The sequence below is a fragment of the Liolophura sinensis genome, chromosome 7 (assembly GCF_032854445.1).
Source record: "Liolophura sinensis isolate JHLJ2023 chromosome 7, CUHK_Ljap_v2, whole genome shotgun sequence".
Taxonomy (NCBI): Eukaryota; Metazoa; Mollusca; class Polyplacophora; order Chitonida; family Chitonidae; genus Liolophura; species Liolophura sinensis.
In genome coordinates, this window is record NC_088301.1 from 568935 (window position 1) to 595920 (window position 26986).

At 41.6% G+C, this 26986-nt stretch overlaps 2 protein-coding genes across 3 annotated transcripts in view; both read left to right on the forward strand.

Annotated features, from left to right (window-relative positions):
• The first annotated feature begins 8690 nt into the window (after positions 1–8690).
• On the forward strand, positions 8691–23089 carry LOC135471592 (G-protein coupled receptor 143-like). The gene is made up of 8 exons (XM_064750880.1): positions 8691–9833; positions 14569–14741; positions 15618–15706; positions 18440–18538; positions 19061–19167; positions 20112–20220; positions 20523–20631; positions 21153–23089. Exons 1-8 carry the CDS (start codon positions 9578–9580, stop codon positions 21297–21299), a joined length of 1089 nt encoding a protein of 362 aa, XP_064606950.1. The 5' UTR covers positions 8691–9577; the 3' UTR covers positions 21300–23089.
• A 2996-nt stretch (positions 23090–26085) lies between these two features.
• The window catches only part of LOC135471934 (ubiquitin carboxyl-terminal hydrolase 24-like), a 78172-nt gene continuing 77271 nt past the window's right edge, over positions 26086–26986 (forward strand). For both annotated transcript variants that reach the window (XM_064751376.1, XM_064751377.1), the window contains exon 1: positions 26086–26490. In XM_064751376.1, coding sequence (XP_064607446.1) covers positions 26218–26490 — 273 coding nt within the window. In that variant the 5' untranslated portion in view covers positions 26086–26217. The remainder of the gene's footprint in view (positions 26491–26986) is intronic.

Sequence of the window (26986 nt, forward strand, 5' to 3'; positions counted from 1 at the left end):
AGAACCTACGACAAAAATTTTGTAAAATTATAAAATTATTATAGTGGCTGTCTTTGTCATCCATAATACTGTCGCATACAGAGGAGCATAGGGCAACAGTATTCCAGTCCGTGTCAGCGCCATCTGACCCAGATAAGTGCATGTGTACGTCTACAGAACACAATGGTATAAAACAGTTAAGAAAATGAGGAGGTTGCCTTGACAGTTCTCTGAGTAGAGGTCACCCCCTGTACATATACAGCGTCTGGCAGTTCTCTGAATAGAGGTCACCTCCTGTTCATACACAGCGTCTGACAGCTCTCTGAATAGAGGTCACCTCCTGTACATGCACAGCGTCTGACAGTTCTCTGAATAGAGGTCACTTCCTGTACATACACAGGATCTGACAGTTCTCTGAATAGAGGTCACTTCATGTACATACACAGGGTCTGACAGTTCTCTGAATAGAGGTCACCTCCTGTACATGCACAGCGTCTGACAGTTCTCTGAATAGAGGTCACCTCCTGTACATGCACAGCGTCTGACAGTTCTCTGAACAGAGGTCACTTCATGTACATACACAGGATCTGACAGTTCTCTGAATAGAGGTCACTTCATGTACATACACAGGGCCTGACAGTTCTCTGAATAGAGGTCACTTCATGTACATACACAGGTCTGACAGTTCTCTGAATAGAGGTCACTTCATGTACATACACAGCGTCTGACAGTTCTCTGAATAGAGGTCACTTCCTGTACATACACAGAGTCTGACAGTTCTCTGAATAGAGGTCACTTCATGTACATACACAAGGTCTGACAGTTCTCTGAATAGAGGTCACTTCATGTGCAGGATCCTTGAAAATCCCAGTACAAGATGCAGTGTTGTATTGTGTCATGCTTGGCACATATGCGTATGTCAACGTAGACATATGGTGGTGGGTTACTGCCATATTGCGCTAAGGTAACATCTACTACGATGCGGCAGTGTGACAATGCGATAAAGCGACACTGTGCTACGATACACTGGTATAACAATGCGATACACTGATACTGTGCTGCGATATAGTGGTATGACAATACAATGACACTGTGCTACGATACAGTGGTATGACAATACAATATAACGACACTGTGCTACGATACGCTGGTATGACGATGCAATACAATGATTCTGTGTCGTGATACATTGGTATGACATTGCGATACAATGACACTTTGCTATGATACAGTGGTATTACAATACGATGCAATGACACTGCACTACGAAAGAGTATGGAAACTGGTATGACAATGCGATACAATAACACTGTGCTACGATACAGTGATATGACACTGCGATACGATGCAATGGTATGATAAGACAATAAAATGACACTGTGCTGCGATACATTGGTATGGCAATGCCATACACTGTGCTACAATACACTGGTATGACAATGCGATAGAACGACACTGTGCTACAATACAGTGGTGTTACAATTCGATACAATGCTACAGTACAGTGCTACAGTACAGTGGTATTACAATTCGATACAATGACACTGTGCTATGATGCAGTGGTATGATAATCCGATGCTCTTCATTGTCTGATTTATATCACTGCATGCTACGATGCAGTGAGGTTGTGCTATGATGCAATTGTGTGAAACTGTGTCGCGATACATTGGTATGATAATACAACATAATGATGCTGTGCTACGATGCAGCTGTGTGATAATGGGATATAATGACACTGTGCTACGATACAGTGGTATGAAAGACAACGCAATGACAATGTGCTACGATACACTGGTATGACAATACGACAGAACGACACTGTGCTATTATACAGTGGTATTACCATTCGATTCAATGACAATGCGCTGCGATACATTGGTATGACAACGCGATACAATTACACCGTGATACCATGCTGTGGTATGATAATACAATATAATGACGCTGTGCTACAGTGCAGTGGTATGACAACACAATATGATGACACTGTGCTACGATGCAGTGGTATGATAATACAGCATAATGACACTGTGCTACAATGCAGTGGTATGACAACACAATATGATGACACTGTGCTACGATGCAGTGGTATGATAATACAGTATAATGACACTGTGCTATAATGCAGTGGTATGATAATACAATATGATGACACTGTGCTACGATGCAGTGGTATGATAATACAATATGATGACACTCCTAAAATACAGTAGTATGACACGATGAAAAGTCAACTGCCAAGTGGATAATTAATTTGGTGGAAATTAACGACATGGGCCATGTGCTCACTTGAAAACCAGATATTTTTCTATCATCACATCTTATTAAGAATTTTATCTTTGTCGCTTCAACGGTAGGGTTTGGAGTTTACAGAGATGGCTCGCAAAACTGAATGAAAAATTATGTGGTAAACGGATAATAAGGGGAGACAACCGTGTCTGCTAAATACACGCCATGTGGACACAGACCCCCATTACAACTTCCGTTTTTCGGTAGGGACGATTGTAGTTCTGTGAATTTTAGGGTGTAAAGTCTTTTTTTGCTCCCAGGCGGCCATTTTTGGTGCACAGGTGCATGCTTGGTATTAAAATGCTGGAAACTGTCTAAACTTTGAGGAGGTATGAGCTTTATTAATGAAAGTTTGAAATTCTGGGTGAGAGGACACAAGGTGTGAGGTAGTGATGAGGCTGCGAGTGACGTCCCCTTGGCGTTGCTAGGCACGCCTCCCAGCTGCCGGCATGGAAAGGTCCAGATTTTGACGGTCAACCTATGTCAAGATTTTTATGGCTTCTTTCTCACAGGCTGGGTCAGGTATGCACCAAAGCTTATTAGCCACGGAATGTTTGGGACTGAGCTACAGCGCTAGACGTTAACATTGTCGCTTATGGAAAATTAATGGGGGTCCGAGGCCATGTGGACCTCTGGACTTCTCCCCACTACACATGTAACAAACATTTTCTCTTTTGATTATCTGGAAGTTGTCACAAAACTTAATAAATTAAAAGAATAACACATTCTTTTGCTCTACAACGACCTACGAATACATGTTTCTTGAGCCAATCTAGTATTTACACCGATATTTATTGGGTGTTTTCAGGCGCATCTTCCTTTAATTTTTTGCAGGCTAATGATTAGTGGCAAATAATGCTTTAAGGCGTGTATGTTGTTGATAAATTTACAATTTTACCGTCAACTTTACAGAATCCAGGGTAGAAATGTACAAATCTACCTTAAAATGCAATTTACGTTGTGTTCTTTATAATTTCTCCAAAACAGAATATTTAGAAGAGTATTGTGAAGATTTGCACCCAAACAAAAACTTCATCATGTTGTGTTTACGGTGCAAACAACGGTTGATATCAAACACTATTTTGTAGAATTGTTATTCTCGGAGTACAGAAAACAACAGGGTGCTAAACGTAAACAATAAAAGGTGCCAGTGCCCAGAATGTATCTTTGTCATACTGTGTATATATAGTTATTGCTTTACATGGACACAGACCCCAATTACAACTTCCGTTAATGTAGTTCTGTGTATTTTAGGGTATAAAGTCTTTTTTTGCTCCCAGGCGGCCATTTTTGGTGTACAGGTGTATGCTTGGCATTAAAATGCTGGAAACTGTCTAAACTTTGAGGAGATATGAGCTTAATTGATGAAATTTTGAAATTCTGGGGGAGATGAGACAAGGTGTGAGGTAGTGATGAGGGTGCGAGTGACGTCCCCTTGGCGTTGCTAGGTACGCCTCCCAGCTGCCGGCATGGAAAGGTCCACATATTTTACGGTCAACCTATGTCAAGATTTTTATGGCCTCTTTCTCACAGGCTGGGCCAGGTATACGCCAAAGCTTATTGGCCACGGAATGTTTGGGACTGAGCTACAGCGCTAGACGTTAACATTGTCGCTTATGGAAAATTAATAGGGGGTCATATTTAGGACGACGTGTACCACATGTACTGGTATCAGCCACCTATCAGTCAATGTACGGTTAGCATCTATAAATGTCATTCAGTGTGTGAACATTATTTTTATCTTGCGTACTTTACAATGGGGTTGCCAGTTTTAATATCCCATGATACAGTATCTCCTCGCGAAGTCTCGAAGTGGTACAGCTCGTCTGTAAGTGTATTGTGTGGCCCAGTTGTTTGAACGTTCGATCAGCGGCAGGCTTCTTCGTATCAGGCGTGGTATCGGCAGCATTCTCGTAGTGGCTGGCGTCGGAGCGGCTTAGGTAATAGGAGCATATTTAGCAGCCTGAGTAGCAGCCGCATGATTCGTAGCTGTTTGGGTAGTAGCGGCAGGGGGCTAGGGTAGTGTCTGGCGTACTAACGGTTTGGGTAGTAGTGGCTGGGGGCTAGGGTAGTGTATGGTGTGGTAGTGTGGTAGTTTGGGTAGTAATGGCTAGGGGCTAGGGGCTAGGGTAATGTCTGGCGTACTAACGGTTTGGGTAGTAGTGGCTGGGGGCTAGGGTAGTGTATGGTGTGGTAGTGCTTTGGGTAGTAACGGTTGGGGCTATGGTAATGTCTGGCGTAGTAGCGATTTGGGTAATAACGACAGGGGGCTAGGGTAATGTCTGGCCTACTAGCGGTTTGGGTAGTAGCAGCTGGGGGCTAAGATAGTGTCTGGCGTACTAGCGGTTTGGGTACTAGTGGCTGGGGGCTAGGGTAATGTCTGGCGTACTACCGGTTTTGGTAGTAACGGCGTCTTTCGTAGTAGCTGTTGTCGTAGCGGCTTGAGCATTAGCGACATGCTTAGCAGTGGCTGGTGTCGTTGCCGCAACGGGTAGCTGCGACATGCTTGCGTAGCAGCTTGGGTAGTAGCTGCATGCTTCGCAGCGGTTTGGATAGTAGCGGCTGGCGTCGTAGCGGCTTGGGTAGAGGCGGGCGTCAGGTAGTAACGGGTGTTTTTCCTCGTGGCTGACTTAACGGCTTGGGTGATAGTACAACATAGAGGTTGGTGTTGTACCGGGTTGGGTAGTGTCTGGCGTCCTAGCGGCTGGCTTGCTAACGGCGTGCTTTGTAGTGGCTGAATTCGTGGTGGCTGGGGTATGACCAGAATAACGATTCAACTGTGATATGACCAGAATAAAAATTCCACTGTGATATGACCAGAATAAAAATTCCACTGTGATATGGCCAGAATAACGATTCAACTGTGATATGACCAGAATAAAAATTCCACTGTGATATGACCAGAATAATGATTCCATTGTAATATTACCAGAATAAAAATTCCACTGTAATATAACCAGAATAAAAATGCCACTGCAATATGACCAGAATAACGATTCAACTGTGATATGACCAGAATAAAAATTCCACTGTGATATGACCAGAATAAATATTCCACTGTGATATGACCAGAGTAATGATTCCATTGTGATATGACCAGAATAATGATTCCACTGTGATATGACCAGAATAATGATTCCACTGTGATATGACCAGAATAATGATTCCATTGTGATATGACCAGAATAATGATTCCACTGTAATATGACCAGAATAATGATTCCACTGTGATATGACCAGAGTAATGATTCCATTGTGATATAACCAGAATAATGATTCCACGGTAATATGACCAGAATAATGATTCCACTGTGATATGACCAGAATAATGATTCCATTGTGATATGACCAGAATAATGATTCCACTGTGATATAACCAGAATAATGATTCCATTGTGATATGACCAGAATAATGATTCCACTGTGATATGACCAGAGTAATGATTCCATTGTGATATGACCAGAATAAAAATTCCACTGTGATATGACCAGAATAACGATTCCACTGTGATATGACCAGAATAAAAATTCCACTGTGATATGACGAGAATAATGATTCCACTGTAATATGACCAGAATAATGATTCCACTGTGATATGACCAGAATAATGATTCCATTGTGATATGGCCAGAATAACGATTCAACTGTGATATGACCAGAATAAAAATTCCACTGTGATATGACCAGAATAAAAATTCCACTGTGATATGACTAGAATAAAAATTCCATTGTGATATGGCCAGAGTAATGATTCCATTGTGATATAACCAGAATAAAAATTCCACTGTGATATGACCAGAATAACGATTCCACTGTGATATGACCAGAATAAAAATTCCACTGCGGTATGACCAGAATAAAAATTCCACTGTGATATGACCAGAATAAAAATTCCACTGTGATATGACCAGAAAAATGATTCCACTGTGATATGACCAGAATAATGATTCCACTGTGATATGACCAGAATAATGATTCCACTGTGATATGACCAGAATAACGATTCAACTGTGATATGACCAGAAGAAAAATTCCACTGTGATATGACCAGAATAAAAATTCCACTGTGATATGACCAGAATAAAAATTCCATTGTGATATGGCCAGAATAACGATTCAACTGTGATATGACCAGAATAAAAATTCCACTGTGATATGACCAGAATAAAAATTCCACTGTGATATGACCAGAATAAAAATTCCACTGTGATATGACCAGAATAATGATTCCACTGTGATATGACCAGAATAATGATTCCACTGTGATATGACCAGAATAATGATTCCATTGTGATATGACCAGAATAATGATTCCACTGTGATATGACCAGAATAGTGATTCCATTGTGATATGGCCAGAGTAATGATTCCATTGTGATATAACCAGAATAATGATGAACCTCTTCGGTGGCCTAACGGCTAGATCGTCTGCCTCAAGAACCTCTTCGGTGGCCTAACGGCTAGATCGTCTGCCTCAAGAACCTCTTCGGTGGCCTAACGGCTAGATCGTCTGCCTCAAGAACCTCTTCGGTGGCCTAACGGCTAGATCGTCTGCCTCAAGAACCTCTTCGGTGGCCTAACGGCTAGATCGTCTGCCTCAAGAACCTCTTCGGTGGCCTAACGGCTAGATCGTCTGCCTCAAGAACCTCTTCGGTGGCCTAACGGCTAGATCGTCTGCCTCAAGGTCAGGAGAATTGGGATTAATTTATCTATTTATTTTATTGGTGTTTTACGCCGTACTCAAGAATATTTCACTTATACGACGGCGGCCAGCATTATGGTGGGAGGAAACCGGGCACAGCCCGGGGGAAACCCACGACCATCCGCAGGTTGCTGACAAACCTTCCCACTTACGGCCGGAGAGGAAGCCAGCATGAGCTGGACTCGAACCCACATTGGTGAGAGGCTCCTGGGTCATTACGAATTGGGATTAAAGCCAAAGACGTGAAAAATAGTACCTGTTGCGCTTGATCTTCAGCAATGAGAGGTCAAAACAAGTAAACAAGACTGGTTGGCCCGGTGTGACTATAATGTGACTGGGTGAGGTGTTGTGTCTGGCGGAAGCACAATGGGGGCAAGGGCTCGCCGTGCCACCAGAAGACACAGTATGTATATACACACCTAATGACTCCTCGTCATACGATTGAAAGAGTGTTAAGCACGACGTAAAACTCCAGGCATACATGAAATCAGTGCAAAGTGACCAGGTCTCTGGGAAGCTTAGTCCAGCAACAGAATCCTGGTATATGCAGGAATACAATATAAGAAGCACGGCATAGAGAGTAAAACCAGAGCAGCGACGACAGAATGATAGCTGTCAAATGGTCATACGTAACCGGTGAAAGGCGGCCTCTTGTAAATTTCCTTTGTTATAGGATTTTATTCTAACTATTCGTGTAAATGCTTAAATAGTGAGCAAAATTCACTTCAAACTATTGCACAAATTTTGTTGACAAAATGCCGTGCAGATTTGTTTGAGTGAGTGAGTGAATGCTTGAGTGAATGCTAAGGTCGTACTTAACAGTTTTTCAGTCATATGACGACGAAGGAATCCTTAGAGTGCATGTAATGTGCCTCCTTATTGCAGGACGGATTTCCGCCGCTCTTTTATCTAGTGTTACTTCGCTGAGACGACTTACCGAAGACAAGTAAGCCGTCCCGTCCGAGCCATTATACCAATACGGGTCAACCAATCGTTGCACTATCCCCTTCACTCTGAACGCCAAGCGAGGAAGTAATAAGTTCCTCTTTTAAGGTCTCAGGCGTGACTCCAACCAGGATTGACCTTGGATCTACCGCTCCCGAAGCGGACGCTCTACCAACTGTGGTACCGGCACCGGTCGACTTGTTTGATGAATGCCGTGTAGATTTCACTGCCCAAATGGGCAGACAGGAAGTTTCGGAGTTAAAATGTTGCTCTTAATCGGGCATTCATGTTTTTTCACTATATTTTGGATAATTCGAGAATAATTCTAAATCATTGATTTTTTTAAATACCAACGTATCGCGATTTAGTGCACCATACGTACAGTGTGAACGACACATTTATCCTAAAAAGAGGTGATATAACTGCAGCAGGTCTACAAGCTCTCGCGGGACCAAACGGCATCAGTTTACAGCTCTATTTCTTCAGTTAGTGAGTAGGTCTTGGAAGTCATCTTGTTATAGTCAGCTACACGATGGTTCATGGTAGTACACACGTCACTGCACTGCCATGTCTGATGGCATTCGTGAACATGACCGCGCGTGATATAAGATACATGTAGATATGTGACAAGGCCAAAGGTCATGGACGTGTGTGGTAGACAGACATATAGGTATATCTAGTATCTTTGACTTTAAAAAGTCAGGCTGATGAACAGGTGACACCTCACACCTGCTGGCCCGTATACAGGTCTCACGTACGTAAGCTGACTGTTTACAGATTATATAGGTATATCCAGAAGGAATTCTACCAACGAAGTGGGTCAGACATAAGCATCAGTATTCTCAATGGTGTTTATGTCTGATCTGGTGTTCCCGAGTATATATATATATTATATACAGGAGAGGACATACGAGTACCATCTTTAAGGCCTGCAAGGTGTCGAACACACACCTGTACTAGACCTGGACTGAGGTCAGAAACTAGTAAACATTTACCTCCATGTTGAGTGAGACCACAGAAGGCCAGGTTCTGCAATTTTTATCTTGGTGAGAAATCAACTTTTCAAAGGGAAATCCCCTGACTGAATATTTTTTTGATCAGAAATCTTCCTGAAAGATCAAAGGGGAATCTTGATTTGGCATTTCATGAGAAAACTTCCTGGATCATTTAAGGAGAAACCTTGTTGATGTATTTCAGGAACAACCTTACTGGTACATATTTATATTGCAGATGTGTTCAGGTATATGTTGATCTTCTCGTCAGACAGGAAGAAGCCGCCTCTATTATTGAAAAGAAAGCCTCTCTCGCGGAAAGCTTTGCGATATTTGTATGTGATGTCTCTTCACAAGGCACCTGGAGCGATAGGTTCCTCTTCACACAGTCTTCTCTCTGGTGTAAAAGTCGCCGGGCTTCCTTTGGCTGGAGTGTCAGGCGTGCATATATGATGTTGATTTCTTGGATTTATGCTCTCCCTTGTTGTGCGTTCATTCTGAGATAATTATTTTGTGTGGGATAAGAAATAATTCGTGGACAGTTAAAGATTACTTTTATGACAGGCGGAGGCCTCCTTGTGCTTACAGCTTCTGTATAAACGGTGAAAAGGCATTGAGGTGAACACTTTTTGTGAAAAAAAAGGAAAAGAGTGGTTACTTCATTCAAAGATGGCGTCCTTACATGACGCCTCGTTCTTCTGTATCCCGGAGACAGCTCTACCACACACAGAGCAAATAAACTACCGTCTTTTGTATTGTGTGATCAGCCTGTGTTCAGGCTTTTTGGGCATGTTTGGCTCCTGCTATCAACTGTTCGCCTGGAAACAAAAGATGACAGAGTGGCCAAGGCGGCGGTCCAGTCGGCCAACTACAAACCCGGAGATCATTTTCTATTTGGCCGCATCAAACCTCATGTCTTGTCTGGGTAAGAACTGTGAACTACAAAAATCTGTTGTCCCAAGATTTAAAACCAAAACAAAATTGTGTCCATTTATACCTCATAAGCTTGTTACTATTCAGGCGCATGTGCAGGACCTGTTTGTCCCAGACCCAGATGACTGCAGCCGCCATGATGGTATATGGATTTAACACTGTACTGTTTAACACGGCTTCCACCACTTCCTCACCCTTGTCGGATGTCTGGAGATCATCTTTAATGTTCTAAATTTAAACTCATAAACACATTACATAAAATATCTACTTAGTATTTTATGAATAAATTAATATCCTTTTCAAATACATCTACTTTTTATATATTTGTGTATTTGCCCTTGTACATACACGCTAGATAAACTCTGATGTACCCTTAACTCCTCAAGCTTTTCGCATATAAAAGAGCAACTTCTAGTGCAATTTACGCACATTTTTAATTTGACAAAACTACATTGGTTGGATTGGCCAATTTCAGGGCCTGAAAAAAAAAAACAATTTTATCAGTCAGCACAGAATAATGCCTTCAGAACACGCTTGAATAAACACCCTACACACAAGCGGTAAGGTTGAAGAATTACAATAATGTGATGTGCAGCTCATAGCCTCGACTACAGGGCTTTTAGGCTTTGAGGCATTAGTGTTGTATATATGCAATCATTTACCGAGGCGTGATCCAGCACGTCTGTCTGCGGCCTGTTACCGGCAGGGCCACATGTCCGTGACCTAGGACAATCTACCTGGTATATAGCCCCATGACACTGACGCGGCAGGTTTTACTGTCTGAATTCATTCAATATTATCGTGTTTTTGGCCTCTGACTATAATATTGTACATACATTTATCTACGAGGCCATAATTTTGGCCTTACACAGACACAAGTCTGGGATGAAACGTTTTAACCTCTCTTTGTTTTTAATTTAAACATTTTCATTAAAACCTACCTACATTCTGTGTTCAACATATATACCCACGAAAATCGCTGCGCACACCTGTAAACTGATATCATCTCTATCGTTTATTCAGCGTACGTGTTACATTTGCTTATCAAACAAGTTTTGAGACTTGAGAAATCGGGCCTATATCAGGTTTCGAATTTTGTTTTGTTTTGTGTTATTTTTTTGCCAATCCTTTTCCAAAGGTACGTTGCAATACCAATACAGCTTTATCCATGTGTAACAAAGTTATTTTACATTGGAGAGGTCGCGTTTATTCAGAATGCGCAGAATAGCACAATATAACTACCGGGCTATATTTCAGTACACATATCGATGAAAGCCCAGTCAGGTCGTCCGCACAATATGGATGACGTGCCCATAGAGTGGGGTTGGGACCGTGTATGGTACGATGTTTCAAAGTGATGAGACGACATGAACGCCGTTTCGCAACGTTGCCGCTCAAATTCGTAATCCGTGAATGAGTTCCAGGTCAAATAACAACTAAACAAGTATCTCAGTCGCGCTTTGATTGCAACTGTTCATAAAGGCATCATGCTGAGGCCTTTTACCATTTGAATGCAAATGTTCTTGCACCCAGTCATTTGGCTTGATGCGTGATGTCAGCTAGTGTTCTTCCGTCGAGGGGGCGGCTCTAGAGCCCCTTGGCTCCTTCATAGAAGCGGAATAGAAGGCATTTAAACTATTATCTTAGTTTTGCCGTTATTGCAACAAACAATGTGCTCTCGCGTAGAATCCTATGGATTGTATGAAATGGAGCGCAGAGCTGTTACCATGCTACAGCGAGTTAATTTCTGTCATGACTTTTATGATTTACGAAAGCTCTTTAACTGAGCTAACTCACTAGCCTTGCTAAAGTCAATGGTAAAGTCTCTTCACTTCTGATATCACCTGAGAAAAGCAGGGTATAATCACCTCTGTCTGGCACACCGTTACCAAGGATACCGAGGGACTGAGTCTGCTAGTATGTGTCAGGAAGAGTGATGTCTCTTGTGCCGTTTTACATTATGTATGTTTACACAATTGTTTGTCACAGCGCAATAAATCAAAAGAAAGATAATAATAAATTAATGAGCTAATCAATCCCGATTCACGATGCAGGTGCGTTGAAAGTCTTATTGAAATTAAGTACCAGTAAACAGTACGCGTGGCAAATGTAACCTCTAGTGAAATATTATTTCAATAAGGGTTGGCATTGCAATGCTTATTCAAATAATTATGGTAGCGTCAAATGAAATTATTGTAAGTGTAACGCTTATTGAAACAATTACTTCAATAGAGGTAATTTGTTTCAATAAGAGATGCAACTCAGGCGTGATAATCAGTCAGTTCATCAATCCGGTTTCACGAAGCAGGTGTGATAGTCAATTGGTTGATCAGTACCGCTTCACGTTGCAGGTGTGATAATCAGTTAGCTGATCAGTGCCGCTACATGTTACAGGTGTGATAATCTGTTAGTTGATCAGTATCGCTTCACGCTGCAGGTGTGATAATCAATTAATTGATCAGTGCCACTTCACGTTGTAGCTTTGATAACTAATTATCTGATCAGTGCCACTACGTTTTACAGGGGTGATAATCAGTTAGTTGATCAGTACCGCTTCGTGTTTCAGGTGTGATAATCAATAAGCTGATGAGTACGGTTTCACATTTTTACGTTTAATTTGTGATAATCAATTAGTTGATCATTACCGCTTCACGTTGCAGGTGTGATAACCAATTAGCTGATCAGTACGGTTTCACATTTTTATGTTTAATCTGTGATAATCAATTAGTTGATCATTACCGCTTCACGTTGCAGGTGTGATAACCAATTAGCTGATCAGTGCCGCTACGTGTTACAATTAGTTGATCACTGCCGATTCACGTTGCAAGTGTGACAATCACTTAGCTGGTCAGTACCGTTTCACCTTTCTATCTTTCAGGTGTGATAGTCAGGTAGTTGATCAGTACCATTTTACGTTGCCGGTGTGATAACCAATTAGCTGATCAGTACCATTTCACATTGCAGTTGTGATAGTCAGTTAGTTGATCAGTACCATTTCACGTTGCAGTTGTGATAGTCAGTTAGTTAATCAGTACCGCTTCACACTGCAGTTGTGATAGTCAGTTAGTTGATCAGTACCGTTTCACGTTGCAGTTGTGATAGTCAGTTAGTTGATCAGTACCGTTTCACATTGCAGTTGTGATAGTCAGTTAGTTGATCAGGACCGTTTCACGTTGCAGTTGTGATAGTCAGTTAGTTGATCAGTACTGCTTCACATTGCAGTTGTGATAGTCAGTTAGTTGATCAGTACCGTTTCACATTGCAGTTGTGATAGTCAGTTAGTTGATCAGTACCGTTTCATATTGCAGTTGTGATAGTCAGTTAGTTGATCAGTACCGGTTCACGTTGCAGTTGTGATAGTCAGTTAGTTGTTCAGTACCTTTTCACGTTGCCGGTGTGATAACCAATTAGCTGATCAGTACCATTTCACATTGCAGTTGTGATAGTCACTTAGTTGATCAGTACTGCTTCACATTGCAGTTGTGATAGTCAGTTAGTTGATCAGGACCGCTTCACATTGCAGTTGTGATAGTCAGTTAGTTGATCAGTACCGTTTCACATTGCAGTTGTGATAGTCAGTTAGTTGATCAGTACCGTTTCACATTGCAGTTGTGATAGTCAGTTAGTTGATCAGTACCGTTTCACATTGCAGTTGTGATAGTCAGTTAGTTGATCAGTACCGCTTCACATTGCAGTTGTAATAGTCAGTTAGTTGATCAGTACCGCTTCACATTGCAGTTGTGATAGTCAGTTAGTTGATTAGTACCGTTTCACGTTGCAGTTGTGATAGTCAGTTAGTTGATCAGTACCGCTTCACATTGCAGTTGTGATAGTCAGTTAGTTGATCAGTACCATTTCACATTGCAGTTGTGATAGTCAGTTAGTTGATCAGTACCGTTTCACTTTGCAGTTGTGATAGTCAGTTAGTTGATTAGTACCATTTCACATTGCAGTTGTGATAGTCAGTTAGTTGATCAGTACCATTTCACATTGCAGTTGTGATAGTCAGTTAGTTGATCAGTACCGGTTCACGTTGCAGTTGTGATAGTCAGTTAGTTGATCAGTACCGTTTCACATTGCAGTTGTGATAGTCAGTTAGTTGATCAGTACCGTTTCACGTTGCAGTTGTGATAGTCAGTTAGTTGATCAGTACCGCTTCACATTGCAGTTGTGATAGTCAGTTAGTTGATCAGTACCATTTCACATTGCAGTTGTGATAGTCAGTTAGTTGATCAGTACCGTTTCACATTGCAGTTGTGATAGTCAGTTAGTTGATCAATACCGCTTCACATTGCAGTTGTGATAGTCAGTTAGTTGATCAGTACCATTTCACATTGCAGTTGTGATAGTCACTTAGTTGATCAGTACCGCTTCACATTGCAGTTGTGATAGTCAGTTAGTTGATCAGTACCGTTTCACATTGCAGTTGTGATAGTCAGTTAGTTGATTAGTACCATTTCACATTGCAGGTGTGATAGTCAGTTAGTTGATCAATACCGCTTCACATTGCAGTTGTGATAGTCAGTTAGTTGATCAGTACCGTTTCACGTTGCAGTTGTGATGGTCAGTTAGTTGATCAGTACCGCTTCACATTGCAGTTGTGATAGTCAGTTAGTTGATCAATACCGCTTCACGTTGCAGTTGTGATCGTCAGTTAGTTGATCAGTACCGTTTCACATTGCAGTTGTGATCGTCAGTTAGTTGATCAGTACCGCTTCACATTGCAGGTGTGATAATCCGTTCCATGGCGATGTTGTTGACTAAAGCCCCTCATGTTAGTAGTGTATGGGTGAACATCACCAACACGTCCTGGTACGAGATCTATTCCAACAATAAGTGTGACAACCAGGCCATACCCCACGGGGAGAAGAACGTGTTCATCTGGGGTAGCATCGTCGAGGTAAGCACCTACATGAACAGTATCACCCATGCCATTCTCCGATATTGTTCTCTTGTTCTACGTATGAAATCATTAGTCTTTGATCTGCTTGATGCTGCTCTTCTAGCATCGATGTAGTCAGGAGTTCATGGGCTTACTTCCACAAAAGTTTTGTTCTAAATCACGCATTACAAATGGCATTTTAACTCATGCATCTATCCTTAAGGAACTAGTGAATTCTAAATAAAGAAAGGCCGAGGGGGAAAGGCTGCACAGATTTTACCAATATTCCTAGACAAAGCGGAAGGTCGCTGTCGCAATCATATAAAGTATGCATGCCGTTTGTTACCCCCGGGGTTATGGGAGTGGGTGGGGGGTGTGGCGAGGGTTAAGGGGTTGATTATTTGATTGTTGCTGAAAACCCTTATACTCACTTATTAAAGAGATAGCTCAGTCAGTAAATGGCATGCGTCATATGTATATGGGGGAATGTCACGTTGATATGTATGTATGCATGTATGTTTAGGGTTTAACGTTGCACTTAACAATTTGTCAGTAATAAGACGACGAGGAGTCATAAGGGGTGTGTACTTATACTGCGTCTCTTATCCCAGTCCTGCCGCCATTGAAGTAGCATGCCGAAGACACCAGACATGGCATCCCACCCAGTCACTTTATTCACCTGGCCAACCAATCCTGTTGACTTGCTCTAACCTCTCAGTGCTGAGCGCCAAGCCAGGCGGCAACATGTACCATTTCTTTGAGATGACCCGACCCGCACGGGTTTGATCCCGGGTCTCCCGGCTTCGAGGCGGACGCTCTGACAATTAGGCTACCGGAGCGGCTCCCACCTTTATTCGTATTAACCTTGAAACTTGTCATTTGTTTTATATTCAGGCTTTCACACAATTCAGCTTTGGGGCCTCCGTCATCTGGACATTCCTCTATTCCGTTGACACATACTCTCAGCTTGTCGGCTTCCACATGTAGGTATATATTCACTTGTACTACGCATTCCACGTGTAGGTATATCCACTTGTACTACGCATTTACACATTTACATCGGCTTTCACATATGCACATGTACTGTGCATCGACACATTTACATCGTCTTCCACATGTAGGTATATTCACTTGTACTACGCATTTAAACATTTACATCGCCTTCCACATGTAGGTACATTCACTTGTACTACGCATTCACACATTTACATCGGCTTCCACATGTAGATATATTCACTTGTACTACGCATTCACACATTTACATCGTCTTCCACATGTAGATATATTCACTTGTACTACGCATTTACAAATTTACATCGGCTTTCATATGTAGATATATTCACTTGTATTACGCATCAACACATTTACATCGGCTTCCACATGTAGATATATTCACTTGTATTACGCATCCACGCATTTACATCGGCTTCCACATGTAGATATATTCACTTGTATTACGCATCCACACATTTACATCTATATTCTATATGATCTGCATATCATAGATACTTAGACATTATAGACTAGAATCTGGCTTGTTCATTATGAACCGTTGTATAGCCAGTGAAGTGGCGTGTTCAAATCCAGCTCTCGCTTTATAAATTGATGGCCAAAAGAAACTTTACCACTTATAAATTAAAACTTAACAAACATTTTCAGCAAATTCGGTCCAAGAATATTCCTATATGGGGAAGGCTACATGTAAGCCCATACCAATTCGTTGCAACAGAGAGAGAAAAGTTCTAAAACCATGTGACTAGTGGACGGGCCGAAACCGCAAGGTCAAAAAGTGTATGAAACGTTAAAGTCAGTATGTCAAACTTGCACGGTGTTTACGAAACACGGTAGTGATGCCACGACTGACTCTTGAACAACGCGAGAGGGCCCTGGGTACGGTGGCTATGAGAGCCACTCATGCTAACATTGCAAGAACTTTTGGTTGCCCTCGTGTAACCGTTACAAATCTGATGCAGCGTTACAGGCAGACAGGACGGACCTCAGACAGGCCAAGAACAGGCAGACCCAGGGTAACCACGCCCAGGGAAAACCGGTACCTTCGAAAGCATCTGCGAAATTGCTTCCTGACTGTGACGTCATCATCGCTGAATGCATTAGATCATCTGTTCAGTCAGCAGAGTCAAGGAGATTCTGGGATCACGGAATCCGGGCTTATCGACCATTCAGAGGGCAGTTATTGACGGCCCAAAATCGTCGTCAGAGGTTGAGGTGCGCACTAATTTTACGACGTTGGCTGCGACGTGATTGGCAACGGGTCGTCTCCACAGATGAAAGCCGCTTCTGTCTGTTCAGAGCTGATGGAATTCAGTTTGCGTTCAGGAGGTGGTACCGTATAGTGGTGGGAGAGTGATGGTGTGGGGAGCGATTTGTGGACAGAAACGGACACCACTGGTCATCATGGCTGGGAACAGCTCTGTGTTACGTGGATGACATTTTACGTCCGATTCTTCTGCCCTTCCCTCGCCAGAATCCACGTGGTGTCTACAAGCATGACAACGCCAGCAGTCCATAAAGCTCAAGTCGTGCAGAACTTCCTTGACGCCAACGTCTTACCATGGCCTGCACGTTCCCCAGACATGTCTCATATAGAGCACCTCTGGGACGCCCTGGGTCACCGCGTAAGACAACGAGCACAGGCTCTTGACGAAGAATGGCATGTATCCCACGTAACATCATCAGACGACTGACTTTTTCTATGCATCGGAGAATTTTTGCATGCGTAGAAGCAAGGGACAAGGTACTGATGAGGCGACTTTATCCAACTGAACAACTCACCCGATTGGTTATCAAACTGAAATGTCGATTTTTTTTTTACCCCAACCCCAGTTGGGCACATGTGATGGCTGTATGGGCTGATGTACATTTCCTTACTTTGGACGTGGATGACCTAACATATTGTTGTTTTCAATATATTACATTTCCAGCATCTGTTGTTTTGTGTTGTTTCAACGTGTTTCTCGAGAGTTGTATGGTCATGTGGAACAGGTGACTTTAGTTTAGTTTATAAGAATAAGTTTTCTTCAGGTATGGGGCTCTCGCTTCACCAAAAGATCATTGTTCCCACCCTTAACCAACGGGGTCGGCTGCTGCCTTCAGTCAGGGGGTTGCTCACGTAGCTGGGGAAGAGCGGTGGTTTATATCGGGCATACTGTATAGCAGTATGGCATAAGCTTCACCGCAGACTAAGCGCAAAGTTCCCGAGACAAAGCTGAACGTATAAATACATAAATGTACATATATATTAAACATTAAACTACTAATAAACAACTAATATTAACAGTCGCCTTACCTTCAGCAAAACTGAACGACTGAACAACCGTGGTGGGTCCCACGGTTAACTTAATACAGTGAGAGCTGGAGGAGCTCAAGGTGAAGGCCTCACCTTTCCATTGGCCTCTGTAGGACCCCGCCAACAAAAGTGTCTCAGGGGCTAAAGGTTGAATCAATGACCATGGCTTAAAGCCAGTGAGTTTGACGTGTATGTGGAGGTTTTGGTGACCAGTAGATGCCGCCTCGACGTTTCTCCAGCATACAGTGGTGCATCGTCTCATATGTTGTGAGCAAATGTTACGAGCGGAACACACCTCGCTGGTGGCTAACGGCATACATGTACTTCATCCAAAAGAACACACCATGAAAACTATGGTAATGACTGATTAGCTGGATGTAAGATCTATTTATATCTTGTGTGTTCCCAGTTCCAGTAAAGCCTATCACAGTATCAGCTGGGTGTTGGCGGGTGTGATGGCAATAGGATCCCAACTCTCTGTATCCATCGGCCTCACTCCACCTTACAGGTAACCCTCACAAACTTACACATTTTAACATGCTGTGGGATAGTCTATATAGAAGACGGGTGTAGCCGTCTACGGTAGGTGGCGTGTTGCAATCTAGCATTTCGGTTAGGAGTGTAGATCAAGCGGTTTGTCAGATGGACGCCAAAGGGGCTGAGGTATAACCAGGACGCTGTCATATAAAAAGAAAATTCTTAAACATCAAATAAATAAATAAATAAATAAATGCCACCTTGTAGGTGAGTTGGGTACTTTGAACTAGCAATCTTGCTGAATCATTCTACGTCCATCACTTTTTAAACTGACTTGGCTAAAAATGCTGATTTTCACAACACAGTATAGGAAATATCCTTTAACTGACAGGCTTGTAAATGTGCAACATTATGGTAAGGATTGTTTCTATCATTAAGTCTTGTACCTCAAAAAGTGCTTCTTTTATGATTTCTTGGCTACAGGGTGAATTCGGTAAAAGAAATCTTAACCAAATGTAAGAAAACATGTTTTTCGTTTCTTTGTTTTTGGCAGTTGCGCAGACGGACCTCGCTTGATTATCCGGTACTTCTTTGCTTACATGCCTATGCTGGTCGTTTTGATACTCAATCCTGTATTCCTCTGGAGTACTCACCGCCAAGGTACGAACCATTCTAGCGACAAAAATGTATTACAAAGCTACAAATCATTCTTCATCAATCGGTCTTCATGAAAAGCATGATGAGATACCTTTCCGCCTAAAAGAATTCGAGAATTCGGGACAACGTGCAGATAGATTCAACACATCCGATGTACCACAATCCCTTCTCGTGGCAAGGTTGCTTTTGATTCTATTCCCGGTGAAAGCAGCTGTCACAGAATGACTGAACCTTCATAACCAATGCTCGCCACGATATGGCTGAAATATTGCCCATGTGGCGTTAAGCCATAATCATTCATTCATTCATTCATTCATAACCAATGTGTGGGACATCCCATTGACCTATTTGCAGCAGTACTGCTTATGATTGGTCAGTGGCGTGTTCTTGATACACAGTCCGGACAGGTCTATTACCCATGCATTCCAATAGGCCGTTGGTCTATTCCGCCTGGACCAGAGTCGCCATTGTTTTGAAAAGTTTACTTATTCTCTGCACGCTCCAATGGCTTTTGTTTCCATTCTTATGTCACTGTTGTTCTTTTAGGTGTGTTAAGTGTTGTGCATATATACATGTATTTATTTATTTATTTGATTGATGTTTTACGCCGTACTCAAGAATATTTCAATTATACGACGGCGGCCAGCTTTATGGTGGGGAGAAACCGGGCAGCGCCCGGGGAAACTCACGATAAGTTACAGGTTGTTGACAGACCGTTCCGCGTACGGTCAGAGAGGAAGTCAGCATGGACTGAACTTGAACTCACAGCGACCGCCTTGGTGAGAGGCGCCTGGGTTACATACATGTTTGTAGCATATGGTAAATGGGTGACTGAAATTCACAATGCTACAACATAGAAACTTTTCTAACACCCTACTGGCTAAAACCTTACGTATATATTTAAACTTTCCGTGTCATTTAAAGAAGTATGTGTTCTGTCATTGCAGCCAAGAAACGTATGGTGAGCTATTCGGTCACGTTCACAGATACAGAACGGAAGTCGCTGACTAAACTCAGACAGAAGTTCATCACTATAGTATTTCTATTCACATTATGGTATGATTAACTATTCTTTTTTTTTTTTCATTCACAAATATTCCCAAATATCGATATATAAATATATATAAATCACTGCGATTAGTTTCCAGTACACACAACATTAACTGAATTATATTTTTTAAAGGTTTTGCTATAGTGATTATTGTATTTACGAAGCTTTACATATATGTAGTTCAGTTAACTGTAAACTGTGAGGGCGCACCTTACAGCTTCGCGATGAAATATGTTACAGGGCTAACAATGTTGTCGGTAAACAAAAATAAATAAATCTGAAAGCAAGGTTTGTTTTATTTTGATAGCTGGGTTCCTAATCAGATCGACAGCGCGTTACAGATCTCTCTGAACATTGACTGTATATACTCAAGCACGTCCACCTTCAACGTATTCTTCCCGCTTTGGGTTATAGAGGTAGGTCATTTGACTAAATGGTTACCTCCGAGCGTCTACCTTGATGTCTCTCAGTGCATGGTACTTTGTATGATAACGTTTCAGTGTATTAACTGGCAATTTGTTTTCGAGTCAATGGTAAAATAAAATCCTTATATCAAACTTTATAATTCACTATGTATTAATTTGCTTCAAAATTTGGCCTATGTAAGAAATCCACATAAATACGATTTCAGAAACATCGGAACATTAGGTCTGTCCGCTATCTCATCATCGTTTTCGCACACAAATTCACGGCCTGTGGAAGTCAATATTTGTAATGAAGTAATTTTGTATTAAGAGACAAACACGTTATATGAGGTGCTCAGTTAATTTGGCCTGTACTGGACACAGTTAACGGGAATGAATTTTTATTTACTACATAGTTTACTCGGAAATTCTTGACTGTGACGTTAAACAGCTATTAAATAAATATAATTACTCAGATATTTACCTTTGTAATCGGATATATCTGTACCAGTTTTGTATTGTTTTTCCACTAGGCGTTTCTCAACCCCCTCCAGGGCCTGTTCAACTGTCTCGTGTTCGGCAGGAGATTTGCGTGCTGCGACAGAACAGGGGAGAGAATCCGTGTCAGCACTCAGGACTCGTTCTCAGTTATCTCCTCAGAACGACAAACTTTATTATGATATTAAACTGATAAAGAACTGTATTTATACATGTATATCAGGCTATAAATGATATTTTAAGAGGTACTTAATGTTTAGTGGTGAGGTCAGACCTAAAACAAATTTTTGTATTTTATAAAATCTATGTAGACCGTGAACACGTGTCTGGACGAAATGCTATACGGTTAACACTATTCAATAATCAAAGTCAAGCCGATTGCCTTGATTCCCTCTGGATGGCTGCGATCAACAGTCAAGCATGGGTTAGGCCGGCAGGGTCTGTGGACGTAAAATTCAATGATAGTGAAGTTGCTTTCTATTAAATCTCAGAAAGAGAAAGCTGCCTCTTTTTGTTACATTTTGTTTTAGATTTTCAATTTGAGCATATTTTCGTGTTCTAACAATAGGTTGACGTAAGCTAGCGTTTGCCTGGTAGACATTGTATGTATGCGTACTTGTGCTACTTGTAAACATCTGTATCGTAGCCATACACAATGCACTGACTGATCTAAATACCGCAGTATAAGCTACCCACAATTAGGGAATATATAGCAGTTTCCAGTCAACCTGGATATTGTGTGTGGGACTGTTAAATGAGCAATAGCACGTTTCGCATGCTTGGAGGAATATATATGAGTGTACTCCTACGGTTATAGGCCTATATACACGGTCTGAATAGTGCATGGGATGTTGCATTTACATGTATATTAAATATTTTGCTAACTAAGTGCATGTGTAGGCCTCGTATACACATAGGCCTATATGTTTATGGCCCTTATGTTTACCATGGCTGAATCTGTGTCTATATGTAGGCCTATGTACAAATGACAGGGAGAAATCAATGTTCGATGACATTTATAGCTATTATGGACATGCAGTGTATGCAACTATTTTTCTGTTTAATACACTTATGAATCAAATACGGTCATGTTAACATTTGTTTTCTAATTCGCACAACTGAAGTCATCTATGCTTGTGCTGTCAGCCTTAGTATAAATTGTGGGGTTCATTTTAGTTTTTCCAGAATAAGATGAATTGATATACTTCATGTAAAACACGTATTAATGCGTTAAATGGAGATTATGTTTTAACATTTCAATCTCCGTCACTTTCTAAAATATTCAAACAGGTACACTTAAAACATTAATCTGTTCATGTTAAAGTGAACATAAAGTCTGTCGCTATATAAACATAAAAAACTGATATAGGACATAGTTATCACAGAAAACTATGTAAAAAATTGTATAAAGTTTTGAATGCCGAGAAGATAACGTTCAGCATTGGGGATATAGCACTGACGGACAATTCACTCCGAGTAGCCATGTTGTAGAAGCCCTTTTAAACTGGGCCAATCACTAGCGCTGAAAGCGTCACGTGATAATTGGCTGTCGCGTCAAAAAAAGCTATTAGCTGTCGATTGTCAGTGTGGTTTGTTACAAGTGTATAGACAGATTTCGATGCAATAAATTGGATTTTGCGGTTAGTATAAGTGTTAAACTGAAGCATTTTGACAACACATGTACGAACAGGGAAATGAGAAGGGCTGCCCATTTCACAATGCGTACATGTTGGACAGGATGCTGCAGTAACTTCTCGGGATCAGCTGGCCAGAAAACCATCTCGCGAGTCATTGTTTGAAGAAAAATGTTGTGACTGTGCGTTATTTTTCCTTAGCAAAGTTAGATTAATTACGAAAATATCTTCCCAAAATCTGAATAAAAGAGTCTGTTATCAATCAGAAGGTCCTGCTATGTTCGGTAAAATCCCACGCAGGACGAGGACCGCTAAAACACGACGCTTTTGTCACAAATATCGCCCTGACCGAGCGCCAACTAAAAGAATCATAGGCCCTCTGGACACGGAACAGAGCTGATACTCTTTGGTCGAGTATTACGCGTTGTTGTTTGCATTTTCTCATTGTCACATTGTTCAATACTTGTGGTACGGGGGAGCGCCTAGGTTTTGTGACCTCACTCCAATAGCTTTAAAATGGCAAAATGGCGTCACCAAACGAGTGGTTAGGTACTGATGAATTTTTTGCTATTTATTTTGTTGATAAGCTGAGAAGAATTTGGCTGTTATCTGAGTGATGCTACAATATATTCTGTTATTATAACATAATACTGTGTTATATTCAATATAATATCTTGTTAGTCTACTGGAATCTTTATATGTTGAATTAATACAGCATATGTGTTATATTTAACACAATAATTTGCTGCAATAGCAGAATACATTCCAGCATTACTCAGTACATGAAAGATCCCATTCGTGGGCTTTAAATCTTATGGAATAATACAGTTGTACAGCGATGTTGTACACCTACGCTAGTCTTCTCCGGCAGGATATTTTAGAGGGCGGCAGCACTTTGGTGGCATGGACTCGAAAAACAAACTCGAGGAACAAAAACACACACCATTTGTACACACTCCTCGCGATTCCTCGTCATCATATAAATGAAAATTGTCAAGTATATACGACGTACACTCAAAAACTTAATCTCTTAATTTAACAAAAAGTCTGTTGTCTGCATGAGCGAATGTATTCTGTTAAATATAACACACATGTTCTATTAATTCAACATAAAGATTCTGTTAGACTATATAATCAGTATGTTATGTTGAAGGACGCAGTATAACATTCTAACATCACTCAGACAACACACTTTCTGTTAAAATTAACAGATAGGTTTTTCAGTGTAGAACTCCAAGCATACAATAGGCCTACATTGTTCTTTTATTAGATTTTCAATATCCTTCTCGTTTTACTTGGAAAGCAGGTAATTAGATGATAAGGTTATTACAGCATGGTTCCAGGACAGTGTTTGTATGCTGGTGAACGCTGGGTGCATACTTTGTGTATACAGCTGTATACAATACACGCCGTACGTGGGAAGGTCTCCCCAGCAACCTGCGGATGGTCGTGGGTTTTCCCCCGGGCTCTGCACGGTTTCCGGTCACCTTAATGCTGGCCGCCGGCCTATAAGTGAAATATTCTTGAGTACGGCGTAAAACACCAATCAAATAAATAAATACAATACAATACAATACAATACACGTGTAACCACGTGTGATTTTTAGATGTAGCTTAGGCCTGTACCGAATCCTCACATCCATATACCGGTGTGTGAATTCTGGTGTTCTTGTATGCTGAAACTGCTTTCCAATACTTCACAAACCAGATTTTGTATTTCATGCAAAAGCCATGTAGGCCTACATGTACATGTCAGCGTTAAAATTAAATAGGATATTTATGCTAATGTATATGTACAAATTCATGACGCGTTTATTCTTTTCTTCTGTTCATCTTCCATTCAATTAACCATGGCTTTCACTAAATGGTTCCATGTCATCACCAAAGTTTCCTTTATAATTATGAGATCATAATCTTGAATCCACCCACCGCCGCCAGGACTGGCTGCGGTTGACGTCAGTACCTGTCAGTATCTGATGTGGTGCCGTTGTTTGATCCGGGCTCTGATCAGTTTCTACGGATAGACAGAAGTGGGTATAATAAATATACCGCTGTACTGGCTACACATCATTACTTCCCCGTCCCCTCCCCCCCCCCCCCACCCCTGCATCGGCTGCGCAGTATTACATCCTGTTTGTGTACCGCTAGATGCTAGATAGGCTACACACGAGTACGTCCAGTTTGTTTCACTGGATGGCTATATACTGCATTACGTCCAGTCTGTATATCGCTGGATCCGATACTCACCATTAGGCCTACGTCCAGTTTGTTTCACTGGATCGGCTACATACAGCATTACGTCCACTTTGTATACCGCTGGATCCGCTACACACCATTAGGCCTACGTCCAGTTTGTTTCACTGGATTGGCTACGTAAAACATTACGTCCACTTTGTATACCGCTGGATCCGATACGCACCATTAGGCCTACGTCCAGTTTGTTTCACTGGATGGCTACATACAGCATTACGTCCTGTTTGTATACCGCTGGATCCGCTACACACCATTAGGCCTACGTCCAGTTTGTTTCACTGGATGGCCGCATACTGCATTACGTCCTGTTTGTATACCGCTGGATCCGCTACACACCATCAGGCCTACGTCCAGTTTGTTTCACTGGATGGCTGCATACTGCATTACGTCCTATTTGTAGGCCTATACCGCTTTATCCGCTTCACACCATTAGGCCTACGTCCAGTTTGTTTCACTGAATGGCTACATACTGCATTACGTCCAGTCTGTATATCGCTGGATCCACTACACACCCACCTGACCTGACATAGTTCGGTATTGAAAATGTTTTCTGTGGGTCCACCTAGAATGAACTGACATGGAGGATGAAATGTGTTTGACTGTGAACTTTGCTACTAAAATTCTCTCTTATCACATTTGAGAACTTGTCAATGACCAGTAGCAAATAACAAAAGACTGTTATTTGATTCGTGTAAGCGGATTTTCTCGGTTCTTTCTCCTTTATGGCCTGTAAGCAACAATCAGATAAATATATTAATACGTCAGAAATATGTACATCCATATAGGCCTAGGCCTATCTTTTTTGTTGCCTCTCACGCTCTGGGTATTGGTATGAAGTTGAATAAAGTCAACCCCTTAAGAAAACGCCCTGTAGGCCAAGAAACATGCGCATATCTAGTTATTATTCTTGAGTTAAGCTTAAGTATTAGTATCAATAAAATAAATACATAAATAAAATGAGTGGTGGCTACATACGTCTTTTCCATTCACAAGATTATATGTTGCACGGTCTTCAACTTGCTGGAGAGTGACGTCCCTTGGTTAAGCAATCTCCTGTTGGAAAAGAGAAACACGGGGAGCATCATGGCGGCGATGGGAAGGTGTCCTGGGTGGGTCTGTAGTGATTTGACGATATGATTCCAGGAACGCCGTCATAACAGCCCAAATTAATGATTGACTAATTTACCAAATTGATGAAGTATTTCATTTTGAAATGGAAATAGACGAGGACCACGTGAAAACACTTTTGGCGATGGGATTCCCCAGCGTGGAAGATGTGCGTAAAGCTCTCCGCTTGGGAAAGAACGATTTAAATGAAGCCGTGGCTATTTTGACAAACGAGCACCCAAGTTCATCGTATGATACTGTGGACGAATTGGACGTGGAAATGAAAGACGTTCATTATCAGCCGAGCTCGGTGACAATTCAGTTGCCAGTGTACGGACCGTCCCTTCCGCCAAGTTACGACGAGGCTGTGGAGACCGAGGTAAGCACTTCCAAAAGAAGACTTGTACATTAAGAGCTAGGTCGAAGTGACCATTGACCTAATGTTGCCCTGCCTGGCTCCTAAAACTACACTGACCTTTTCACCAGTTGCAGCACCAACTTTGCACGCCCCAGAGCCGTCTGAAATGAGTCTGTGTGCCGATTACTACACTCAATATTGCTACAGGACTTGTCAGGTCAATGCCGTACAAGTTGACCTATTTTTTTTCAGTGCCATTAAGTAACCCATTTAGCACATGACGTGCAGCTATGTACTGTGGTCAACTCTCAGTTGTTACCTGCTGCTAAGTGTTTTTATGTAACATTTAAATATCTCAATTACTCTTGTTTGTCCGAGGTTAAAGTTTCACAATGTGTTTAGTCAGGCCTAACTAATTAGCTTTGACATAATAATATGTTGATAACTGGAAACAATTAGCACTGTCACTGTATCGGTTTTCACAGTGTTTCTGTTAGCTTTTCAGCGCCCTTTCTTG

Excerpts from the sequence above, each read along its gene's own strand:
- LOC135471592 (XM_064750880.1), top strand. The coding sequence starts at position 9,578 with ATGGCGTCCTTACATGACGCCTCGTTCTTCTGTATCCCGGAGACAGCT. Across the intron at positions 14,742-15,617 it reads TCTGGGGTAGCATCGTCGAG|GCTTTCACACAATTCAGCTT; the intron begins GTAAGCACCTAC and ends TTTTATATTCAG. Across the intron at positions 20,221-20,522 it reads GTATTTCTATTCACATTATG|CTGGGTTCCTAATCAGATCG; the intron begins GTATGATTAACT and ends TTATTTTGATAG.